This window comes from Prosopis cineraria, unplaced genomic scaffold (genome assembly GCF_029017545.1).
Source record: "Prosopis cineraria cultivar Desert tree isolate PC_DT_omini unplaced genomic scaffold, ASM2901754v1 PC2, whole genome shotgun sequence".
NCBI classification, from domain to species: Eukaryota; Viridiplantae; Streptophyta; class Magnoliopsida; order Fabales; family Fabaceae; genus Prosopis; species Prosopis cineraria.
The window spans coordinates 16,152,714-16,175,488 of record NW_026555333.1 but is presented as its reverse complement, the minus strand read 5'-3'; the positions used below and the strand labels follow the sequence as shown (position 1 = coordinate 16,175,488).

The following is a 22,775-nucleotide window of genomic DNA, read 5'->3' as shown; positions in this document are numbered from 1 at the left end:
AGAATTGTGGGCTATGAAAAAATAATATTGTAATTGTTATATTGCCACAATTATTATTTAAACTTCATAAAATTTATACTGTTTAAGCAACGTTAGTAATTTAATTTATTCATTACCTCAAGCCATTACCATAGGTATATTATAGACACACACACTCCCTCTAATCCCTAATATAAAGTACATCTAACTATATTGGAATCAAAGAAATGCAGTTAAATCATTAATTTTATCAGAAAATACAATAAATTTCAATTTTACCATTATTTAAATCAAAAAAAAAATTTTACATTTGTATAACATTTTTTCATAGTTAATAAGTTTAAATAGAGGTAATATTGAAAAATAAAATTAATATTATATCAAAATTAATTGTGGCAATATAACAGTTACAAATCTGAACGACATAATTCATAACTCATTTCTTAAGTAAACCTACCTTAAGTTCAAGGTATATATATTGGCTATTTAATTTGTCGGCAAACTATAAATGAAATTATATAATATATATTCTTGACCCTCTAAAAGAAAAACAAAATGACCCTTCTCTTAATGGATGTTTGAATTACACATATTTCCCTTCACATGTCAAAGCACTCAATTAATAAATAAATCAGATTAATTTTTTTAGTTTTTTTATTTATAAAAAATATGTATATGCATTGATTTTTTAAATTTTAATTATTCATATTGGAGTATCATCAACCTAGCTAACTTATACTCCCTCTTGTCCACAATATATAGAAAATTACCAACTACTTTATAGTTTTTAAAAGAATATGTTAAAACCTTAATATTTTAAAAAATTATATATTTTTTCTAACTATATGCTCATTAAGTGTCTTATATCAATACTTTAATGATAACAATTAAAATTTAAATGGGATTTTTTTAAAAGGAATAATAAATGAAATATGTGTGTGATTGAAAAAGATTGGGTATAAAAATTGTCTTCTAAAAAGTACCATATATCATGGAGACCGGGAGGAGTACATCATACAAGAATCTAATCTGATTATAGAGATAGTTTGAAAAAATAATTAATATGAGGGACAAAGGAGATAAATATTTTACATTTTCAAACAAAACAAAAACCCTACGAAATACGAACTCTTATAGCTTAGCATAGGAAAGAGTGAGTTGTAGTAATTTTCAAAAGGGTCGCCAAAATCACAAGCATAAAATTCACATAAAAAAAAACTCAAAATTTTTGAATGAAGCTAAAAAAATGGGTTGGCCTGACTTTAAAAGGTCGGCTCTTGATGGATTTAAATTTAAAAGAGTTAGCCCGTTTAAGTTTGAATGTCGTTCGACCTTAAGCATAATGAACTTAAGGATGGCCCTGTAGGTTTCAAGCTGTTTAACTTTTTTTTATTTTTTTAAATTAAAAATAATTTATTCATTCCATCACAATATAAAATCTTACTTCAATATTAAATTGCATAGACAACATCTTAATTCTTAATATCAATAATATCTTGATTATATAAAAATTTCCTTATTTTAAATAATAAAACATTAAAATTTATAAATTTTCAATTCAAGTCATACAATACAAAATTATATAAATATAAAAATAATCTATTATTAAAAAATATAATTTAAAAATACTAACACACATACGTAACATAAATCAAATTATTGTCTAGAATCTAAATTAAATCAAATAATTACTTTTTTGTCCAAATATATCATTATCTAGAATTAAACAAATCAAATTTGATCCAAAAAAATATTAAACAAACCAAAGTATTATGTAAATTTTAATTTTAAAAAACTACTATAACAACTAAATATTTAAAACATTATCAAAATATCAATAATATTATCATGATAAATAATATTTTAAAATATAAATAAATAAATGAACTTAAATAGGTTGGCCTTTAACTCTACAAGATTAGTTTGTTTAGGCCCTAGGCTTGTTAAGACTAGCTCTTATAAGCTTATATTTTGGTTTGAAACTCTAAAACTCAAGCCTGAGCTTAAATGGACTGACTCTATGAGCTCGGCTTGTTTTTCTAGCTCCACTCTTGAATAAAATTTTAAAATTTTAGTTTTACAATTAAAAGAACTTAAATCGAGAGATTATTCCATTTAGATGTGCGATAGAATTTGGATCCCCTTGTGACTTCAGAGTTCAGACAAACAAAGCTAGGAGGGAAGCAAAAATGAATACGGCAACTAGAAATTGTAGCCTCAGGTAAAAAATATTTACCCAAATATTAAAAACTGATAATGAAATACTAGTGGTGAATGAGTAAGAATTTTCTTCACGCGGAGACTTTTTTGGTTTTTTTTTTAATTGTTTAATCGGTTTTGAAAAGTTCATCCCGTCCTTCGTCCGATGGCTTCACTGATATTTTCTCCGTCCAGGTCTTTCTTCCTGAGCATTAGATGACAAGCAAGTACCTTATAAAAATATTAATATTAAATTAAAAATTTTAATATTAAAATATGGTAAAAAGAATATTAAAATTTGAAAATATCACTGTTAAAAATTTTTAATTTGATATTTAAATTCCTTACTTATTATTCTTCCTTTTTTTGGATAGTCGAGAGGAATAGCATTACCATGATTCTCATTTTTCTTTTTTCCTTTTCTTTTTGGTTGGCTTTTTTGATTTTTTAATGGACGATGCAAATTAAATACAGATTAAAATGCACATATGGTCATCTAATTTTATACAAAGTTTCAGTTTGATCTCTTAATTTTATAAATTATCTTTTTAGTTTTTTAACCCTAATATCATTAATTAGTTTCAAATGATATTTTTTTTGTCAATCATTATTATTTTTCTTAAAAAAATTAAATTTAATAAGTCAATATTTAATAATGCTTTGCAAATACTCAAAAGTTTAATGCAAAAAGATTTTTTTATAAAACTAATGATATTAGAATTGAAAGATTGAAAAGACAATTTATAAAAAAGAAAAGAAAGAACAATTTATAATCAGTTTATATAAATTATACTCCCTCAATTTAAAAATATAAGGCATTTTTTGAGGAGTTAGATATTTAAAAATATAAGATATTTTTAATCTTTTGAGGTGCAGTCATTGCCTTTTTTTAAAAATACTCCTATAGATAGTGACTTTATATTTATTATAAGGTATTTAATAGAGATAAATATGAAAAGATATGATTTTTTTAAAAGTAAGTAACTACTTTATTGAGGGTGAGATTTGATTAAAAATGTCTTACATTTTTGAACAGGGAAGTATAAACTTTGCACCATATTCATTAAATTAAATTATAATGTTAGATTAGTTGTTTTATTAATATTGTTTATATTAATTATTTTATATAGAAATTAATTAAATATTTTTTATGATTAAGAGAAAAATGAAGAACAAGAATAATTTTGTCGCTTTCTTTCCTCTATGACTGACAATAACTATCACCAACTTCTTCCTCTAGTGAATAAATGTTGTCATGTAGGGCTATCTACAAGCTCAATTTAGTTTAATTTTGAACAAAAATTAAATCGAATCAAACTAATCAGGTTACTTATAATTGAAATCTAATTGGTTTTTTAAGAAATTAGTTTGGTTTGATTTTCTTTTCAATTTGATTTGGGTTGGTTAAGATTTAGATCAAGTTTTAACATATTCATTTGATTTTTTTTCCTTTTTTTACAACTTGCATCTAGTAAGAGTGTATCATTTTTCCTTGCAGTATGTTTATTTAACTACTCGATAGTTGTTAGGATTTTTTATTTTCCATTAAATATTTTTAACAGTGTGAAAATACTAATAGCAAAGTGATCATATATATATATATGCGTCTTCAAATTATTAATTATTAAAAACTGATGAAACCGCAAGCATCTTTTGAATTATGTAATTTTAGTTCGTTGGCACTTGATTAAAGTATGTTTATTATGAATTTTTGACAGCACTTGAGTATTAATTTCTGCAAAATATATATATATATATATATTTATATATATATATATATATAAAACAAAGTTAGTTACTCTAATTTGCAAAAAAAAAAAAACTAATAACAACAACCTTTTATTGTCAAATATATATAATAGCATTATTCCTAATTGTAAACAATATTTAATTAATTAGACAAGTGCCCTTAAAAACATCATAAAAATTATAGACAATGTTTAGCTAATTGTAACATATTTTTAACAATCAATTTGTAAATAACTAAATTTAGGAAAGAAAAAAAATTTAGACAAATTTATAAAAAATATATAAAATAAATATAATAAGGCTTAGTTCAGTTTAATTTAAATTTTAAGAAATAAAAACTTAAATTGAACCGAACCAATCAAATTTGCCAAAAGAAAAACCAAAACCAAACCCTATCTATCATCAGATTGGATCGGTTCATATCGATTTGTTTCAATTTGGTTAGGTGTCAATGATTTGAATTAGTTTTGAACACTCTTACTGTCATGTATTAGGATCATCAAAATTTAGGGGTGAACTAGTGAGGAGACAAGGTATATGGAGAAGGGCAACTATGGAATATCATTAAAAGATGAAGGGCAAAATGGTCAAAAATTTTGATTCCCCTCCAAAAAAACCTCAAATTGGAGGAGAGTAATATGAGAGGAGGGATAATTTTGGCTCCCCTTTCAAAATTCCTAATCAAATGAGGGGAGGTCCCCTCCCTCAAAAGCCCCTAACCAAATATAATTTTATAGTATTGTTTAGATTTTACTAATATTGAATTTTTTTTATCCATGGATGTAACCATACAACGGTAATAGATAAAAAATACTCTCTCCACGCATATTTTAGAATATATTTTTGCTCCATTTTTATTTGTTTGTTTTTTCAGCCAGGGTCCATTTTTGTGAGTTATTTGTAGACTTGTCAAAGTATTAAACATTTTTTTTTCATAGATGTTCTATATTGAAAAATCCGATACAAGGGTAGCGAGAGGGTTGAACTTAACATGATAGTGGGTTTAGTGTAATTAACATGGGTAACATTAGAGATTAATTTAATTTTATAATAACTTTAATATTTTAAGTAACTTTTAACTGCTACTTTTTTTATAATTATTTATAAATTAGTTGGAAGTGACTTGTCATATTATCACATCAATCTCATTAATGCGAGGTGGATTTCATTTAAAAAATAACTGGAAAAAATATTATCCCCAGATGATAAGGGTGATTAAGATTGAAAAGAGACATGACATATAGTCAATTTAAATCTTCTTTAATTTTTTAAGGGGAAAAAATTTCCCAAGAAATAATCATTTTTAAAATCCCAAGCCACCGTATTAAATGAAATCATGGATAGAATTCTTTTTTTTTTTAAATTTTCTTGCCACATAAATAATCCTATTTTTAATCGTTAGATATGTTTTATCTTTGATACTACACGCAACCATCAAAAATAAATTCTTTAATTTCATATCACTTTACCAACAATAATTTCATTTCTCTTCAATTTTAATGACTTTGAAATAGTAAACATAAAATCAATTAATATAGATTTATCTGAAACTTCATTAAAATTATATAGATTGTTTTACTTTTTAAAAAATATATTCAATATAATTTTAAAATATTTTAAGCAAAAAAAATCGTGTATTGGAAAAAAATTAAAATTAAATCTAGAATCATATAATTGCAACATGTTTCAAATAATTTCAATGGCATGCATAAACACGTAAAATAAAATGTTACTAAACAGGGGACCGCAAGTTAAATCGGAATGAGAACGAGATTCAACGGGAAACTGAGTCACCGACAATGACCACCAAAACTAACCAAACCAATGGTAATTGTGAAGAACCGCATGGGCCGGTCAATCAAAGCAGCCCATTCGACCGACTTTGTCAATCACCAATACTCACATTGGTGGGGCCCCGTCATTGAGTCAAACTTGCCAGCAAATAATCTCACATATTTTCTTTCAAAGGAAAATTTTTTTGCCCCCAAAGCTTCGTGCAAGTTGCAATTTGATTCTTGGGAGAATTTCACTTTAGGACCACTGTAGACAAATATATTCAAATGAGACCCAATCATTTCTGAAAATACACTACAGATTTGAGGCCCAACTTGAAATTATCTTTCTATGTGAAATGACCAAAAAGCCCTATACCTTTCTATGAAATTACTAGAAAGCCTTAATGTTTAAACAAGCATAAAGCTATGAAGCCATTTTCAAAAGAAGATTAGAGTTAACTTCCCATGGTTTGCACGAAGACTCCCTCAAAGTCAATTTCATGAAAGTAAAGGCGATTGCTTGAGGAATCTATTGCGGTACCAAGTGTGCCATTTTGTGAATCAATGCTATTGTGGACATTGTAGTGTGCTATCAGGTTTGCATCTTGCAACTCTTTTTTCATTGTTTTGATGCTCAAACCCAGAAAAAAAATGGTAGATAAAAGTCTAAGATTGTCCATTTTGACTCTGCGTTGTTATTTTTTCTATTCATGGAACCATTTAAGAGCAGTGATTTGTCCCTTTTGTCATTGCATGCCTTCATTTTTTGATATTGCTTCTTCCCTCTATGTTTTGAAATCTTCACTTGATTTGGAAGAATGAAAAAGTTATGGTTGGTGAATGACAAATGATAGTGTTAGAGAATTTACCTGTTATTTATACCAATTTTACAATCAAAATGTCTACCTGTTTGCTGGTAAATTGTCATAGTCAATGAAATATAGTAACCATAATTTACACTATTGAAAACCATAAGTACAAGTACATCTACTAGGTTAACAAGCACAATTATTGAATGAGTTGTTGCAGACAAGTAATAGGTGGAGTTGGATAATTGACAAGTTGCGTAAGTGAATTTACAAATAGTTTTAATTTATTAATAACAGGCTTAATGTTAATTTTTGCAGGGCTATAAATTTGGTGGAGAAGAAAGAAGGACAAATGAAAACAAGGAAAAAAGAAAGAACAAGTAATAGGATTCAAAAAATTCAAAAAAGAATTTCAAGAAGAGAATAAAGAAAAGTTTAAGAGCATTGAAGAAGCTGTTGTTGGTGCCTAGTGCAACATCCATATAGTTCAAGATCTACATCCACCCATTCACTAATACCAACCAACCATATAGAATATGCAAAAAGAGCAACAATGACATAGTTAAAAGATAGTTTCATTTTTCCTGTTGTATAAAAAAAAACTTCATTTTGATGTTCTTCCTTTTGTAGTTGGAGACCCATGGCTGTCATGAGCTTAATGTTACAACTTTGGAAATGTAAATTGACTATTTGCTGCAATGTATTTGTGCTTCTTTTGATGTTTAAATTAATTGATTTTATTATTTTAATTGAGTATTTACCAGACATTGGTATATTTTTTTTTCTATCAGAAGCATTAGTATAGTTAACAAGTGACATAAGGGAATTAACAAGTAATATTAAATATTTTACAAGTGATTTTAGTAATTTAACAAGTCATTGATGGATTACAAGATGGACATTGCACAAGTAGCATTCTAATCTTAATAAATACCGTGAGAGAATTTACAAGTTATATTAAATATTTTACTTATAAAGTTTGTAATTTAACAAGTCATGTTTGGATTTACACATGTTAGATATTGCACAAGTAACATTATGGACTTAACAAATAATGTAAGGAAACTTATAAATTATATTAGACATTTTACTTGTACAATTAGTCATTTAACATGTTTGGATTTACAAAGGTTATTGCACAAGTAACATTTTAAACTTAACAAGTAATATGAGGGAATATACAAGTAATATAAGATATTTTACAAGTGACATTAGTAATTTAACAAGTCGTTTATGAATTTACATGGGTTAGGTATTTGACAAGTAATATTACAAACTTAACAAGAAATGTAAAGAAATCTACAAGTAATATTAGACATTTTACTTGTAATGTTAGTAATTTAACAAGTTACATATGAGTTTACACAAGATGGATCTTGTACAGCTGTGACATTTCAGACTTAGCAAGTAATATAAGAGAACTTACAAATCATATTAGGTATTTTACTTGTGAAATTAGTCATTTAACAAGTCATGTATGGATTTACATAGATAAATTATTTGACAAGTAAAATTATGAACTTAATAAGAAATGTAAAGAAATTTATAAGTCATATTAGATATTTTATTTTTATTTGTGAAGTTAGTCATTTAATAAGTCATGCTTAAATTTAAACTAGTTAAGTATTTGACAGTAATATTCTAAATTTAACAAGCAACATAAAGAAATTTACAAGTTATATTAGACATTTTTTTAGATAATAAGTCATAATAGACATTTTACTTGTAAAATTAGTCATTTTGACAAGCCATGTTTGAATTAAGTGCAAGCATACTTAGCCTTAAATCATCAACTATAATAGATCAAGTTAGTATGTTTCTCTATTTGTGGGGCACAACCAAGTTGTCATGCCACCTCATACCTTGCTATAGTGTTAAGTTTAAGTTTAATTATCTTACTAGCATTGGACATAAATTTACAACTATAATTAGCATATTTATAACATAACATTAAGGTTTTTACAAAATGAAATACAATTATTTTGAACAGCATAACTTTATTACCATTAATGTGCAGCACTTTCACCTAGCCATGTATTTTGCAACTATGATGTTGCAAAATAATTTATACTAGAAAAATGCTCTTCATTTGATATTGCACAAGGGATAAACTAGCGAACATGAAATAACAAAAAAAAAAAGAAAACTATAAAGACCTATATAAATTATAAAGATTAATAATTGTATTTTTTCTATTTTCAAATATGACTATAAGGACATAACGATGGCTAATATATATATATATATATAACTATGTTACTTCACTCGTTAAAATTATAATGGATTGTATAAAAATGAGTAGAATGCAAAAAAAAAAAAAAAAACCAAATTTTAAATTTATGCGATAGATGAAGCTTTAGAAGAAAAAGACATGACAAAAATAAGATAGAAAGGTTAATAACCATTTTACTCATAATGTTCAATTGATAATAGTACCAACTCAGCAATAAAATTAACATAACTATATATATATATATATATATTAACAGATTTAACTTTGTTATTAATAATAAGAATTAACATTGTAGACATGTGAGAACAATTGTATTTTCCTTTAAAATTGACAAAAAAAAATTATAGGGACTAATATCAAAACATGCTAAATATAAAGGTTAGTGGTTGTATTTTTCCTTTAAAAAATGGAATTTCTTCCACTTAACCATACTTAAAAACGCTAATAAGATGTTTAAATTTATTCCGAACAAGCACTGGTCAAAATAAAATACTAGCCCACGGAATTCTCTCGTTTTCCTACTTTAAAGCTTTTGTTTGTTCACACACCAACACACACACACACAAACACTCACGTACGCACAATTCTTTTTATAACGGTATAAACAAATTTTTAACTAATTAACTAGCCACTTGCATGACTTTATTGATCCTTCAGCCACAGGTATCAATATGATGAGTTCCTCAAAGTGATCGATCGTGCACACCTTTGAATACTTTTCTAATTGTCATATATACCTTGACAATTCAAAGCCTAATTAATGTGCTGTTTACATCATAAGGACAAGTTGATCCTCCAATTTGGCAACATTATAATGTGACAAGTCTCGTCTATGAAACTTTCATTCAACTAATATTTTGATTTGTTTTATGCTCTTTTATTTGTTGCCATGTTGAGCTTCTATATATATAATTCAAAACTCATTTCTGTAATAGTATACTTTAAGGCTATTTTGTCGGTCAACTATATATATATATATATATATAATTTAATAACAAGATAAACATATTTAAGTAAATAAGTAATTAATAATATTGTTGACATGTGATTGACAATTAGAATATTCTTTCATATGAAATATATTCTTGCTGGAAAAAAACATATATTCTTGACCTTGCAAAAGAAAAAAAAAATGACCGAGCAAAATGATAATGTAAACTATTATCCCCTTCTCTTAATGGATGTTTGACTTACAAACATTCACTTCACATGTAAACCATTCCATCAAAAGTAAAAGTAGGTGAATTAGTTATCATTTATAATACATTTCTTTTAATCACAGTTATGCTGGAATCTAATTAATTATAGAGGTATATAATTTGGAAAAACATTAACAAATATCATAAACAAAGTGAAGGAAGATAAGTGTTTTATAAATTGTAATTAGAACCAAAACAAAGCTTTCCAACTAACATATATACTCGCTCTTTTTTTAAATATAAGATGTTTTTAATTAAATTTTACATATTGCTATAAATTTATTATTTAGTTAAAAGAACATATAATCACAATAAAAATTATTCAATTATTCAAAAATATTATGACACTCTTTATATTTAGAGATAAAATAAAAGCTTCTAAAACTTTATATCAAAGTAACGTAACTCATATAAAACAAGCATTAACTTAATATAAAAGTATCTCGAAAGTTTTAGAATAAGATTTTAAAATTTGAGTTTTACAATCAAAAGAACCTATATCGAGAGAATTATTCCATTTAGATGTGCACTAGAATTTGGGTCCCCCTTGTGACTTCCGAGTTCAGACCTGCAAACAAAGTTACTAGGAGGGAAGCAGAAATAATACGGTAACTAAAAATTGTGTTGCCTCAAGGAAAAAAATAAATATTTACCAAAATATTAAAAAGTGACAATGAGACAACGGTGGAGAAAGAACGAGAATTTTCTTCACGCGGAGACTTTTTGGCTTTTTTTTTTTTTAAATGTTTAATCGGTCGTGAAATTGAAAAGTTCGTTCCGTCCTTCGTCCGATGCTTCTTTTCTTGGCTTCACTGATATTGCCTTCGTCAGGACCTTTCTCCTCCTATCCTTTTCCCTATTTAAGCCTCTTCATTCCTCACCTTCTGCACACAATCATAAATTCCACTGATTCATTTCCCTCTCTACATTAATTCGCTCTCCGCCATGGTTCTCTCTAAAACCTCCTCTCAGACCGACGTCTCCGTTCACTCTACCTTCGCTTCCCGTTATGTCCGCGCTTCTCTTCCCAGGTAGGTATCTATTTATTAATTTATGTGCTGATTTCGTTGCCGTATATGATTCAATTCGTTTATGATGTTGATGGTGGATTGGAAATTGAATGATCGTCGGCGACGGTGATTGCAGGTTCAAGATGCCGGAGGAGTCGATTCCGAAGGAGGCGGCGTTTCAGATTATAAACGACGAGCTCATGCTGGACGGCAATCCGAGGCTGAACCTCGCCTCCTTCGTCACCACGTGGATGGAACCTGAGTGCGATAAGCTCATCATGGCCGCCATTAACAAGAACTACGTCGACATGGATGAGTACCCTGTCACTACCGAACTCCAGGTATGTGTTTTCATCTCCTTCTTTACTCCTTCTTACTAGGATCCGAATCGTTTGAACATTTCGCTTTTCAGATTGTGCCATATCTTTGAAACCTATTTTTTTAACCGTTTTTTAATTAGCAGAACAAATTCTTTCACCTTATAAACTTTCCACCTTCTTGAAGTTAAGAGTAAAAAGTTCAAGATCTCCGTACATGACTGATACCAATTCTTTTTTTTTTTAAAAAAAAATTATCAGTGAGTTGTGTGGGAGCGATCATTTCATTATCATCTGAACCAACTGCTACTATACCATCCAGACACTCGATAAGCTCTCATTGCTAAACGCATGCCTCGGTGCGGTTGCGATTGCAAAACGCGCCAGTGCTTTATTGCGTGAAACAGATATCAGTTGGAATCCTTCACGAATTCAACCAGTATAGTTGCAGCCTCCGGGCCCACGAGTTTGAATTATTAAAAAAATTAAAAAATAAAGAAAGTGAAGTACAGATCGACATAGTCACAAATATAGTTTTATGAAATAGAGTAATATGTATCCAGCAAAAATTGAAATAAAAAAAGGTAATATGCGAAAAAGAAAATAATACTATCTCTAGATTATTACAGTTACACGGAGGGTTAAGATAAAATTGAAGGAAGAGAGAGGATGCAATTTTATCTTACTATCCTTTAATTTGATTCTCTTTTTTTTTTATTTTTTAAAAGTTTACATTCAACGTAGAAATTATAGTTTAAAAGGGCAAGGAAAAATATATATTAATAAAAATATTAAAATTTTCTTTTATCTGAATCTTCCTTTTTAAAAAGAAACTCCATGAAAGTGTACAATACAAGATTGAACTTTGCTCTGTTCATGCACACGTTTCTTGTCTTCTTCTTCTTCTTCTTCTTCTTCTTCTTCTTCTTCTTCTTCTTGTTTTTTTTTTTAATCCTTTTGGCCTCAACTTGTTTTCTTTCTCCTCACTCCTCTCTTAAAATAAGTGTGCAGTTACTGTCTACCCTTTTTGCAAGGCATGACTTTATACCCATTCTTCCTTTCACAAATATCTTTTTTTTTTCTTAATAATAACATATCATCCTACCTGGAAAATTTTAATAATCAAATGACAACCGGAATCTTATCAAAGATGATGATATACTAAATGCTTTTGATTAGTTAGGTTGGGTGGTTGGATTAGGAATGTTGATTAAAATAATATCCCATTAAAAGTCTTACTTAAATTAATTACTCCGATCACTTTCCTGCTATTTATAAACAAGTCTTTTTTTGTTTAATATCTTCCTTCTTGGCTCAAACCAGGTCTTTGTTACTGTTTGTTTCCAAAACTACTTGTCGTTTTATTATAAAGTAAAGTAATAATAAAATCGATGAGGGACTTGCAATAATGGGAACAAATTACACGTTTAAGTTTAGATACCCCAGGATTATGCTCTAGCTGGTTCTTTCCGGTCCAGGCTACACCTACAGCACATTAGCTTATTTAGTTTATTTCAACATGCGCTTTAATTTGTTTGTTTAATGAAAACCATAACTTATTTAAATATGTGTGCTTGAAATCATAACAAAATTGATGTTATGATTTCCTCCTTAATGCGCCGGTAATGTGTTTCATGTATTAATATATTATACTTTTTTAATTGGCCAAACAAACCTTTGGTATAATATTATTTTAATTTTTATTCAAAACAATTAATTTATTGCTAAGTATCTCTTTAAATTTAGAGGCATGCAAACACACCTGAATTTTTTGCTATTTTTAAAAAAAAAGAAGTTAAAAGGGAAAACCCCAATTTTCTAGAAGATTGAAAATATGCGAAGAAGACCGGCACAATTGACAAGAGCCAGGCTCAGTTTAGTGAGTAAATAAATTTCAAACGCGCATGCGATATTCACGGATCTAAAGAAGACACTTGAAAAACCAAAAAAACCAGCGTCGCATGCGGGCAATCAAAAACCATGAGCCTCCCTCCCAAGCCTCAATCTTGTGTGGAAAATTGTACACTCCACTGATGCTCGGTCCTATGCACGTTCCTTGTCTCATATAATTCAGTGAGACACATGCTTCGTCCCCAGTTACTCCCACCATGGCCGACACATCTTTCTCAACCACTATTATATTATTAATTGATAATTGATGGCAGAACTATATCTAATTTGCCACACATTTGACGAGGATATATTTTTTTATATCTGAAACCTTACTCTCATGTTTAAGATAACGTTTTGAGACTATGTTTTTATTTATTAATATTTTTCTGTTGAAACGTGACAAAGAGGGGAGATATGAACATGTAAAAATATTATTATATTTTTATTTATAAGTCACTTTTAATATATTTTAATAGAATAAAAAAAATTTAAAATTAAACTCTTCAACTCTTATTTAAAAATTCAATAAGTTTTCCATTTTAATTCTCCTATTAATGTTTTATATTTTTTTTTTGTGAGGAGTAACTAACATTTAATCAATGATTAAAAAAATTATGATAAAAATGTATTGGCTTAATAGGATAAAAAAATTTTCCTTTCCATCTTGTAAAGAGGAATAGGAAGAGGGTATTTTCTTAATTATTTACACTCTTCATACTTAGACTATACACCAGCGGTGACTTGTTTTGCTATTCCCTCTCCGGACAATAGTTTTTTCCCCCCTAAAAGCAAAAAAAAAAAAAAAAAAAACTAATTGCATGTTATTACTGTTTTTTCGATCAGTAAAGATTGTTATCTAGTTAGATAACTTGGGACCACAAAGAAATGGCTGGTCGATTCCGTGATTTACTCCCACGAGTGGGTGGTTCTGTTCAAATGCATTCGGCTGCTTTCCTAAGATTGCGAACTGACCAGTGGCAGAATCAACATGCTAGGTCAGCGTGCAGATTAATTTTAAAAATAATAATTCAAAATTAATAATTTAATAATTTTTTAAAAATAATCATATATTTTATAATTATTCCTTATTTATTATCAAATGCTATTAAAAATATTTCCTTCCATATAAGTTATTAACTTATGATATTATTTATATATAAAAATCTATAAATATACAATCATTAAGTAGAAACTTAAAAAATAAAATAAATTAGTATATTCTTTTTTAAAAATATATTATAATTTTGGATTTAGTGTATTCAAAACTGAACTTAAGTTAAAACATTAAAAAAAAAGATCTAAATTTTAGGAGGTGCAAAATTTTGGGACTAGAGAAGATAAAATAACAAACTTTATACTATTTATTTGTAATTTCTATCAAATTGAATTGTTGCATATGTCCCCTCAAATATATGTGGCTCTGTTGCTGAAACTGATACTTTTAAGAAATCACCCCTGAGTCCTAACTATGATCCTTTAGAATCATGCATTTAAGGTAGGAAAATTAGTAAATAACTTAAATTATAACAAACTGTGATATTTTACTAAACTATTCTTATTAATTACTAGCACAAGGCGCTACCTAACCGCGGGAGCAGGTTGTCTCCTGCTCACACAAGAACAGGACTTTAAAAAATAAATAAATAAAAAAATCCCGCCCTTGTGAGGAGAGGATGGGAAATATTCTGCTCCCAAAATGTCCAGTCAGGTGGCACCCATTTTATAGATTCACCAGAGTCAATGGTTCTATAGCTTCTTTTCTTTTGACAATTGCACCAAGAAAAATGAGTCGCGCAGATCAAGGGAAGTTTCCCTGTGAGTGGCCAATGGACAGTTGAGGTCTAATGTTTTCATTCGCATCAAATTGTTGACTGGAGTTTTGAACTAGCTTTTTGAATCCAAATTGCCGACATTTTTATCATTTAATATTTAATCTCCATGACTTGCACAATTGAACTTGTTATGAATTTGATCGACATGACTTTTCTTTTCCCTAGAAATTTTTGGAATTAGCGTGCGGCACCATGTTACTATTTACGGTGACTGTAGTTACAATTTTTCCGGGGGGGGGGTTTTTTTTGGGAAAGCGCATCAACACTGCAACGATAATCTGTCATCAACATGGACAACATTGCAGAGGACTTTATTATATTTAAAGTGGTTTTATTCTTTTCTACTAGTTGCACATATTCTGTTAAGTTTTAATGGTGTAGAAGCTTAGGTATTACAATTCATTTTAACGCTTATGAGTTATAACGTTATTTTTAAAAAAATAAAAGTGTGCTAGTTATTTTTCAAATAAAATATATGAATTACTGAAAAGGGCAAATAATATATATTTAAGTAATTTTTATAAATAATTACTATATATTGTTTAAGAACAACTTAACACTCTAAAATCATGTTTTTATTGAAAAATTTAATGACATGAAAACTATTTTAATCCCTCTTAAAGTAAATGAATTATGTTATTTACACTCACAAACACACCAGAAAAAGAAAGAATTGTGCATTTGATTAATTGAATGTATGATGTAATTATCGATGGAGACTTTAATTTGTTGGATGAAGTGCATGTTGTGACATTGTATGCAAAACGAATGATTGCAGAATCGGTGCGTGAACATGATAGCTCATCTTTTCAACGCACCTCTCGGAGATTCAGAGGCCGCCGTCGGTGTTGGCACCGTTGGTTCATCAGAGGCCATAATGTTGGCCGGTTTGGCCTTCAAAAGAAAATGGCAGAACAAAAGAAAGGCCGAGGGAAAGCCTTATGACAAACCCAACATTGTCACAGGAGCCAATGTTCAGGTACACACACACACACACGCTCTATCACCCAGTACTATAAACAGAAAAAGACAATAATGTTGTTTATATTGATTACCCAGTGATTGATCTTGGACACATATATGTGTGAAGGTTTGCTGGGAGAAATTTGCTAGGTACTTCGAAGTGGAGCTGAAAGAGGTGAAACTGAGGGAAGGGTATTACGTAATGGACCCTGAGAAAGCAGTGGAGATGGTGGACGAGAACACCATCTGTGTTGCTGCAATCCTCGGCTCCACACTGAATGGAGAGTTCGAAGATGTCAAGCTCTTGAACGATCTCCTTACAAAAAAGAACAGTGAAACTGGATGGGATACGCCAATTCATGTGGATGCAGCGAGTGGTGGTTTCATTGCACCATTCATATACCCAGAACTTGAGTGGGACTTCAGGTTGCCTCTAGTGAAGAGCATCAATGTGAGTGGGCATAAGTATGGTTTGGTCTACGCCGGTATTGGGTGGGTCATCTGGAGAAGCAAAGAAGACTTGCCTGAGGAGCTCATCTTCCACATCAACTATCTCGGTGCCGATCAACCCACCTTCACCCTCAACTTCTCCAAAGGCAATCATCAACACCTCCTCTTATATTTGGACCTAAATTACTCATATTTTACCAGTTTTCATTTCATACTTCTCTTGCTTATATCGATATTCTTCATCTGATAATGCAGGTTCAAGTCAAGTCATTGCTCAGTACTACCAACTCATTCGCTTGGGTTACGAGGTACTAAACTAACCAACACTTAGCCATCTAATTACTTTTCACAAGTCCCGCAATTTTCCTGCTATATATATGTGTGTGTTAAAAGTCAGAGTTATACCTTACCTTTACCTTACCCAATAAGTGTTGACATTCATATCAGACACAATACTCAGAAACCCAGCATTTACATGCATATATTATGCTGTATCAGATATGGACACACACACACGCACGCACGCACGCACCTATCTTAAGCTACTGTATATGTGACATTGTTGAGTAAATGGGGTCTATGTGTATCAATTGCAGGGATACAGGAACGTGATGGAGAATTGCAGAGACAACATGCTGGTGCTAAAAGAAGGACTTGAGAAGACAGGGAGGTTCACCATCGTTTCAAAGGACGATGGTGTTCCATTGGTGGCTTTCTCTCTCAAGGACAAAAGCCAATTCAACGAGTTCCAGGTTTCCGACCTGCTGCGGAGGTTCGGCTGGATCGTGCCGGCCTATACCATGCCTCCCGACGCCCAGCACGTGACCGTGCTCCGCGTCGTCATCCGCGAGGACTTCTCCAGAACCCTCGCCGAGCGTCTCGTGCTGGACGTCCAGAAGGTCCTGCACGAGCTGGAGTTGCTTCCTCCCAAGGCGGTGTCCACCACCACCGTCACGGTGGCCGAGCATCATGAGGAGGTCGTGAACAATGGCAGCGTCGTGGTCACCAAGAAGAGTGAGTTGGAGACGCAGAGGGAGATCACTGATGTTTGGAAGAAGTTCGTGCTGATGAGGAAGAAGAACAATGAAAAGATGAGTGGCGTTTGCTAAAGTATATAAGAAAGGCATTGATATGTGGAACATTTCCGAGAAACTCAGATTTCCTCGGGTTATGTCCTTCTTCTTGTTATGTATTGCTAGTACCATATAGAGAGGTCAAGTGGCCTCGTTTATGTAGGGTATTGTTCTTTTTTTGTTTTATAATTCCTTTGTAACTCTCGGATTCTTTTTTGCCTATTTATATATGCACGCAAACGCGATGAAATGTTGGAGTATTTTTTATTTATTCTATTTTTTTCAGTTGTTGATTGTAAGTGAAGCTAGTCAAGAATGAAGACCCTTACAAAATTAAAGACTACGTCTGCGTACCAAATTATTACCTACACAAAAAAGACATGCCGTATAGCAATATAGTATAGTATACCTCTCGATTCTTTCTAAAAATTGTCATTTAAAAAATTAAAAACTCAGATAAAAAGAGACTTGAAAACTTGCGGTGAAATTTGGATCCTCTCCATAATTTAATCTCGTGCGTCAATTTCATTATTCATTTTATTTAGTGGCCGTGTATCGATTATTATCTTTTAAATGCTTTTAATTTGAAAACAATATTACAATACTCATTCATGGTAGTAATTCATAGATGAATAATATATTTAATTCAATGCCATAATTATCAATTAACAATCTTAGTTGGCAAAAAACTTAACAATCTCACACCATTAAATTAAATGGATAATTATATAAATAGAAGAGGTTGTATGAGAGGGTATTGAGAGAAACTATATATGGATAATCGATCATCATACTCCTTGCAGTATTGGCTAGGTTATAGCAGATTTGAGTTCAGTGACTATACTTAATACAAACATTGAACATTCAATATCATTTAAATTATTAAAATTAAGATTAATGATTATAAATTTATTTTCCATTTGAAATTAATGAATGAGTGAATTTATCTGAATCATTGATTTAAATTTGAACAATTTAGATGATACAAACACTCAATATCTGTATTAAATGCATTTACTGAATCCAAATTCAGGTTGTAGCTATGTTTCAAGAATTTAATGAAGGAACTCAATGAGACTCAATCTCCAATATTGTAATTTGTAACTCGTTTTTCTATACGTGCGTATTTAAGAAAATCATGGTAATGGGCCAGTTATAGCCATGACAGGCTCTGGGCTGATATGTATCTAACTTTTTTCCTTTTCTTTTTTATTTTTTATTTTGTGAACAAAAGGACTTTTGCTCTTTGGCATTAACACTCAATTAGAAATTTCAAAAAAAAAAATTACATGTCATTTCTAAAGATACAAAAAATAGATTATGGTTATAATAGTTTTATAAAATATTGATAAAAATTCAATATAATGCTAGATATGAGATGAGGAGAAGAAAAGAAGAGTAAGGGATCCAAACCCTGTGCAGTGTGACACATCTTTTGTACTTATAAACTGCTTTTCCATTATTTTTCACAAACCCAATAGAATAATTTATTTATACAAAATGTTGCGCATTGATTAGATTAAGAAACTCTCTCAGGATCAAAAGGGCTCAATCATTTTGAATACGAGATCGAATACCTTACTTATAACTCTCTTCTTTTCTTTTTGATTTTGGTTTGCAGTAATAGTTTTGATTCAGATCTTAATGAGCACCAATTCATTTTTCTTAAAGATTGTGACAGGGCAAGAACCATTAATTTCGTCACCGGGTGATTGCTTACACTCTCCAGCAAACACAATTTAACACACCACTTTAACTCTCTTTTATCACTTTCACACACACACACACACACACACACACACAGAGGCCCGAGATGAAAGAAACAATTTACAGACGTAACCACAAAAAATAAAGAAACAAATTACAGAGGATTCCACTTAGGGCCATCCAAAGGAAGATGTTGGCTATAAGGGCCTCAACACGCTGAAAAATGCCCTCCAGGCCCAATATCCTTTAACCTAAGGAAATTTTAAGTTTCAATTACCAAACTGCGCACATCTCTTTTTAAAAAAAAATGAAAAAAAAAGTGTCACTGTTGCTCGGAGCTCCCGGACACACACTATTACTTTTATTTCCAAGCATTTTCATTAGCCATTATAAACTTCAGATAAGTTGTTTTTAATACCCGAAACAATCACTTGTTAATATTTAAATATGCATCACTTGTTATTTTATTTAAAAAAATAGTTGTTAATTTTCATAGATTAACTTATTCAACTTTTTACAATTTATTCATTTAATATTGACAAGTGTCATATTATTTAAATAATAAAAATATATATGTTATGCATTTATTTTTCAAGTATTTTCATGGGTTTTTATTAGTTATGAATGAGTTGCTGTTAATATTCAAATAATCACTTGTTCATATTCAAACGTGAACTGTTAATAGTTAAAAAAAGTTGTTAATTTTCAAAGATTAAGTTGTTCAATTTTTTATAATTTATTTATTCAATATTGACAAGTGATTAATATTATGCTAAATTAAAAAAAAGATAAATTGGCTCACCAGCTGAAAAATATCTTGTGCCCAAAAAATATGGATCAAGTTTTTTAAAATTTGAAAGTATGACCAATTCATATTGATATATAAAGAATTTATTATTGATATATAAGAGATTTCTAATTGAAAATTTAAAAATTTGCAAACAGTTTACCATTGATGTACAATATTATATCATTGACAAATATAATAAACTAATCATAATGTAAAATATAATAAATATTGGTATGTTTAATTGGCTTAGTTCTATAATATGAATTATATCTGCAAAAGCCTTTATAATATGTGTTATAGATTTGTTTTGCAAGCATTTTTATAGGCTTTTGTTAATTATGAACGAGTTATTATTAATATTGAAACATTACTTATTAATATTTGAACATGAATTGTTAAATTAAAAAGTTATCAATTTTCAAAGGCCAACTTATTCAATTTTTTTATAATTTGTTCCTTCAATATTAATAAATGATCAATATTATACTAAATAATATATATATATATATATTATAAATTTATTTTTTAAATATTTTCATGGGCCTTTGTTAATTATGGACGAGTTGGTAGTAAGATTCAAACAATTACCTATCAATGTTCAAGGAATAAGCATGGGAATATGCAAATTCTTAGTTCCTAACTTGCTCTTTTTTTTTAAATACAAGGCCATGAAAAATTTGTGAAACAAAATAGAAATTAGATGAATATATGATTGAAGGTAATGATCCAGTCATTCATGACAAAATTTTTGACTCTCTTGAAAATTCTTGAAAGAGGGGATTACTGAAGATATTATGCTAAATAAGTGAAAGAGTTTTCATAGAGTCAGAATGAATATTGATTTTAGTAAATTTTGCATTCTAACAAAATTGAAGCCTTTCTAATATGCCTAAAAGTTTTGTCACGATGCTGAGTTGGTGACCTAGATATTTGGAGAATGTTTTAGTCCAATTGTCTTTGTCATCCCTTATGATGTCACCACATGTTGTAGCTCCATTGGAATTGACAAACCCATCAATATCAAGATGGATCCATCCTACTTCTGAAGGTTTCCATTGAGACTCTAATCTAGTAAGGATATTATTTCTTGATTGAAGTCTTATGTCATTAATAACTTGCTAGGTGCTGGAAAAAGTAACTTGGTTGATTCTTTCAGAATAAATGTTTTTGCATCTCATTTTTCAAATGTTTCAACAGATTTGAGCGAAAAACCTTTACTAAGGGATTCTTCTAGTATTTAGGTTGCCAACCTTAATTTTTACATTCCAAATTATCTAATCCTGTAAAGAAAGAGAGGAGAAAGTTTTTAAGTTTAGAAGGTTTCACAAATTTGAGCTAGATATTATGATGGAGGAATCAGTATGTTGCACCCAAAAGAGCAAGCTCGTTGAAGATGGGTGCATCCTTCAAAATTTATGGAAATGAATTGAAGTTTGTCCCATGCAACTTTGCAAAGAAAGTACTTAATTTTTTTATAAGTAGGCCATTTTTAAATTTGTGACCAAATGTCATTATTGGTTTGGTCCTTTTGAAAAGCCAAAGCCTCATAAGTAGATTTAATAGGAAAATTTTCATTAGAGGAAGGTCTCCAAATAAGGACATCTTCATCACTATAAGGGTTGAGAGGTTGCACAAGTGTAATTTGCCTTATCACCTTAGGGTGAAGGTGGCGATTTGGAAGGCTAAAATTTCATCCTCCTGAGGGGTTGTGAAAGTAAGAAACAATAGCATGGAGGATGAACTCAGCACTAGGGAAAGCATATCTAATAAGAGGTTCTAAAAGAAGGGACCATTTATTATACTTGAAAGAAATTGTCTCCTTTACCAACTTTCCTACCGACATGTGTCATGAATTTATCCCAAATTTTACATATACTATTCCAAGTATGAGAGGAAGTAGCTCTAGGTTCGTAGACTATAGGAGGAGAGGGAATAAGACATATGTGTTTGTCATGAAGGATCCTAACCCATAAGTGATTTGGTTGAGTGATATGACCTAGGCAAAGTTTCATGATGTATGTAATATTTTGAGACTTGAGATTTTTTATGTTGAGGCCTCCATTAGTTTTCTCCTTGGTAACATAGTTTCAAGAAAAAAGATGAAATTTTTTGTGCCCATTAAAAAAATCCCAAGCAAAATTTTTGGAGCTTTTTTCCACTTCAGCCAAAATATTATTAGAAAGTAGAGTGTAGTTGTATATCACTTCCAAGCACATTAAGAGAGAAAATTCTAAATAAATAGTCAACCTTTTATTTTCTCTTCCAATATTTTCTCATCCATATTTTTCTCCCTAGTCAAACAAAGCCTTGTTAATAATTGGCACCAACCAGTCACATTCAAAGAGGGTTTGAAACTTTGAATATTGGCTAATAACCATCATATTTTAGAGTACCAAAACCAACCAACCACACTTGTGATTCTTTTGTCTTCTACATGATATTTAAGTGACATTTAAAAGATTGTCCTCGCTTAAGTAATGCTCTTTATATATACTTTCAAGAATCAAATTCTGAAATAATAGTTTAAAAGCTCAGACTGCTATCATGTATACCCCAACCACTTGATTAAACTTATGGTTCTTTTATTAGATAGTTTTCATTTAATTGTTGTATCTTTTGTAGCATATATATTGTATAAATGGTGGGATTTTATATGGCTGTTTAAAATATTAGAGTTCATAACTGTCATTTTTATACTAGTATAACGGTCATTTTAAAACTTTTTTTTGCACTAGTACACGCAAAACAACCTGAGTAACTTGTACTACTTTTGCATAGTCGCAATCTTTTTGGGTGA

At 29.8% G+C, this 22,775-nt stretch overlaps 1 protein-coding gene across 1 annotated transcript; it reads left to right on the top strand.

The window, feature by feature from the left end:
* The first annotated feature begins 10,773 nt into the window (after positions 1-10,773).
* LOC129303382 (glutamate decarboxylase 1-like) lies at positions 10,774-17,731 on the top strand. Its single transcript, XM_054942671.1, has 6 exons — positions 10,774-10,974; positions 11,090-11,294; positions 15,774-15,974; positions 16,086-16,554; positions 16,664-16,716; positions 17,005-17,731. The coding sequence occupies exons 1-6, from the start codon at positions 10,889-10,891 to the stop codon at positions 17,515-17,517; spliced, it is 1,527 nt and encodes a 508-aa protein (XP_054798646.1). The 5' UTR covers positions 10,774-10,888; the 3' UTR covers positions 17,518-17,731.
* The last annotated feature ends 5,044 nt before the right edge of the window (positions 17,732-22,775 follow it).

Coding starts and splice junctions, on each gene's coding strand:
- LOC129303382 (XM_054942671.1), top strand. CDS start 10,889: ATGGTTCTCTCTAAAACCTCCTCTCAGACCGACGTCTCCGTTCACTCT. Junction 10,975..11,089: donor GTCCGCGCTTCTCTTCCCAG/GTAGGTATCTAT, acceptor CGGTGATTGCAG/GTTCAAGATGCCGGAGGAGT. Junction 15,975..16,085: donor TCACAGGAGCCAATGTTCAG/GTACACACACAC, acceptor ATATGTGTGAAG/GTTTGCTGGGAGAAATTTGC.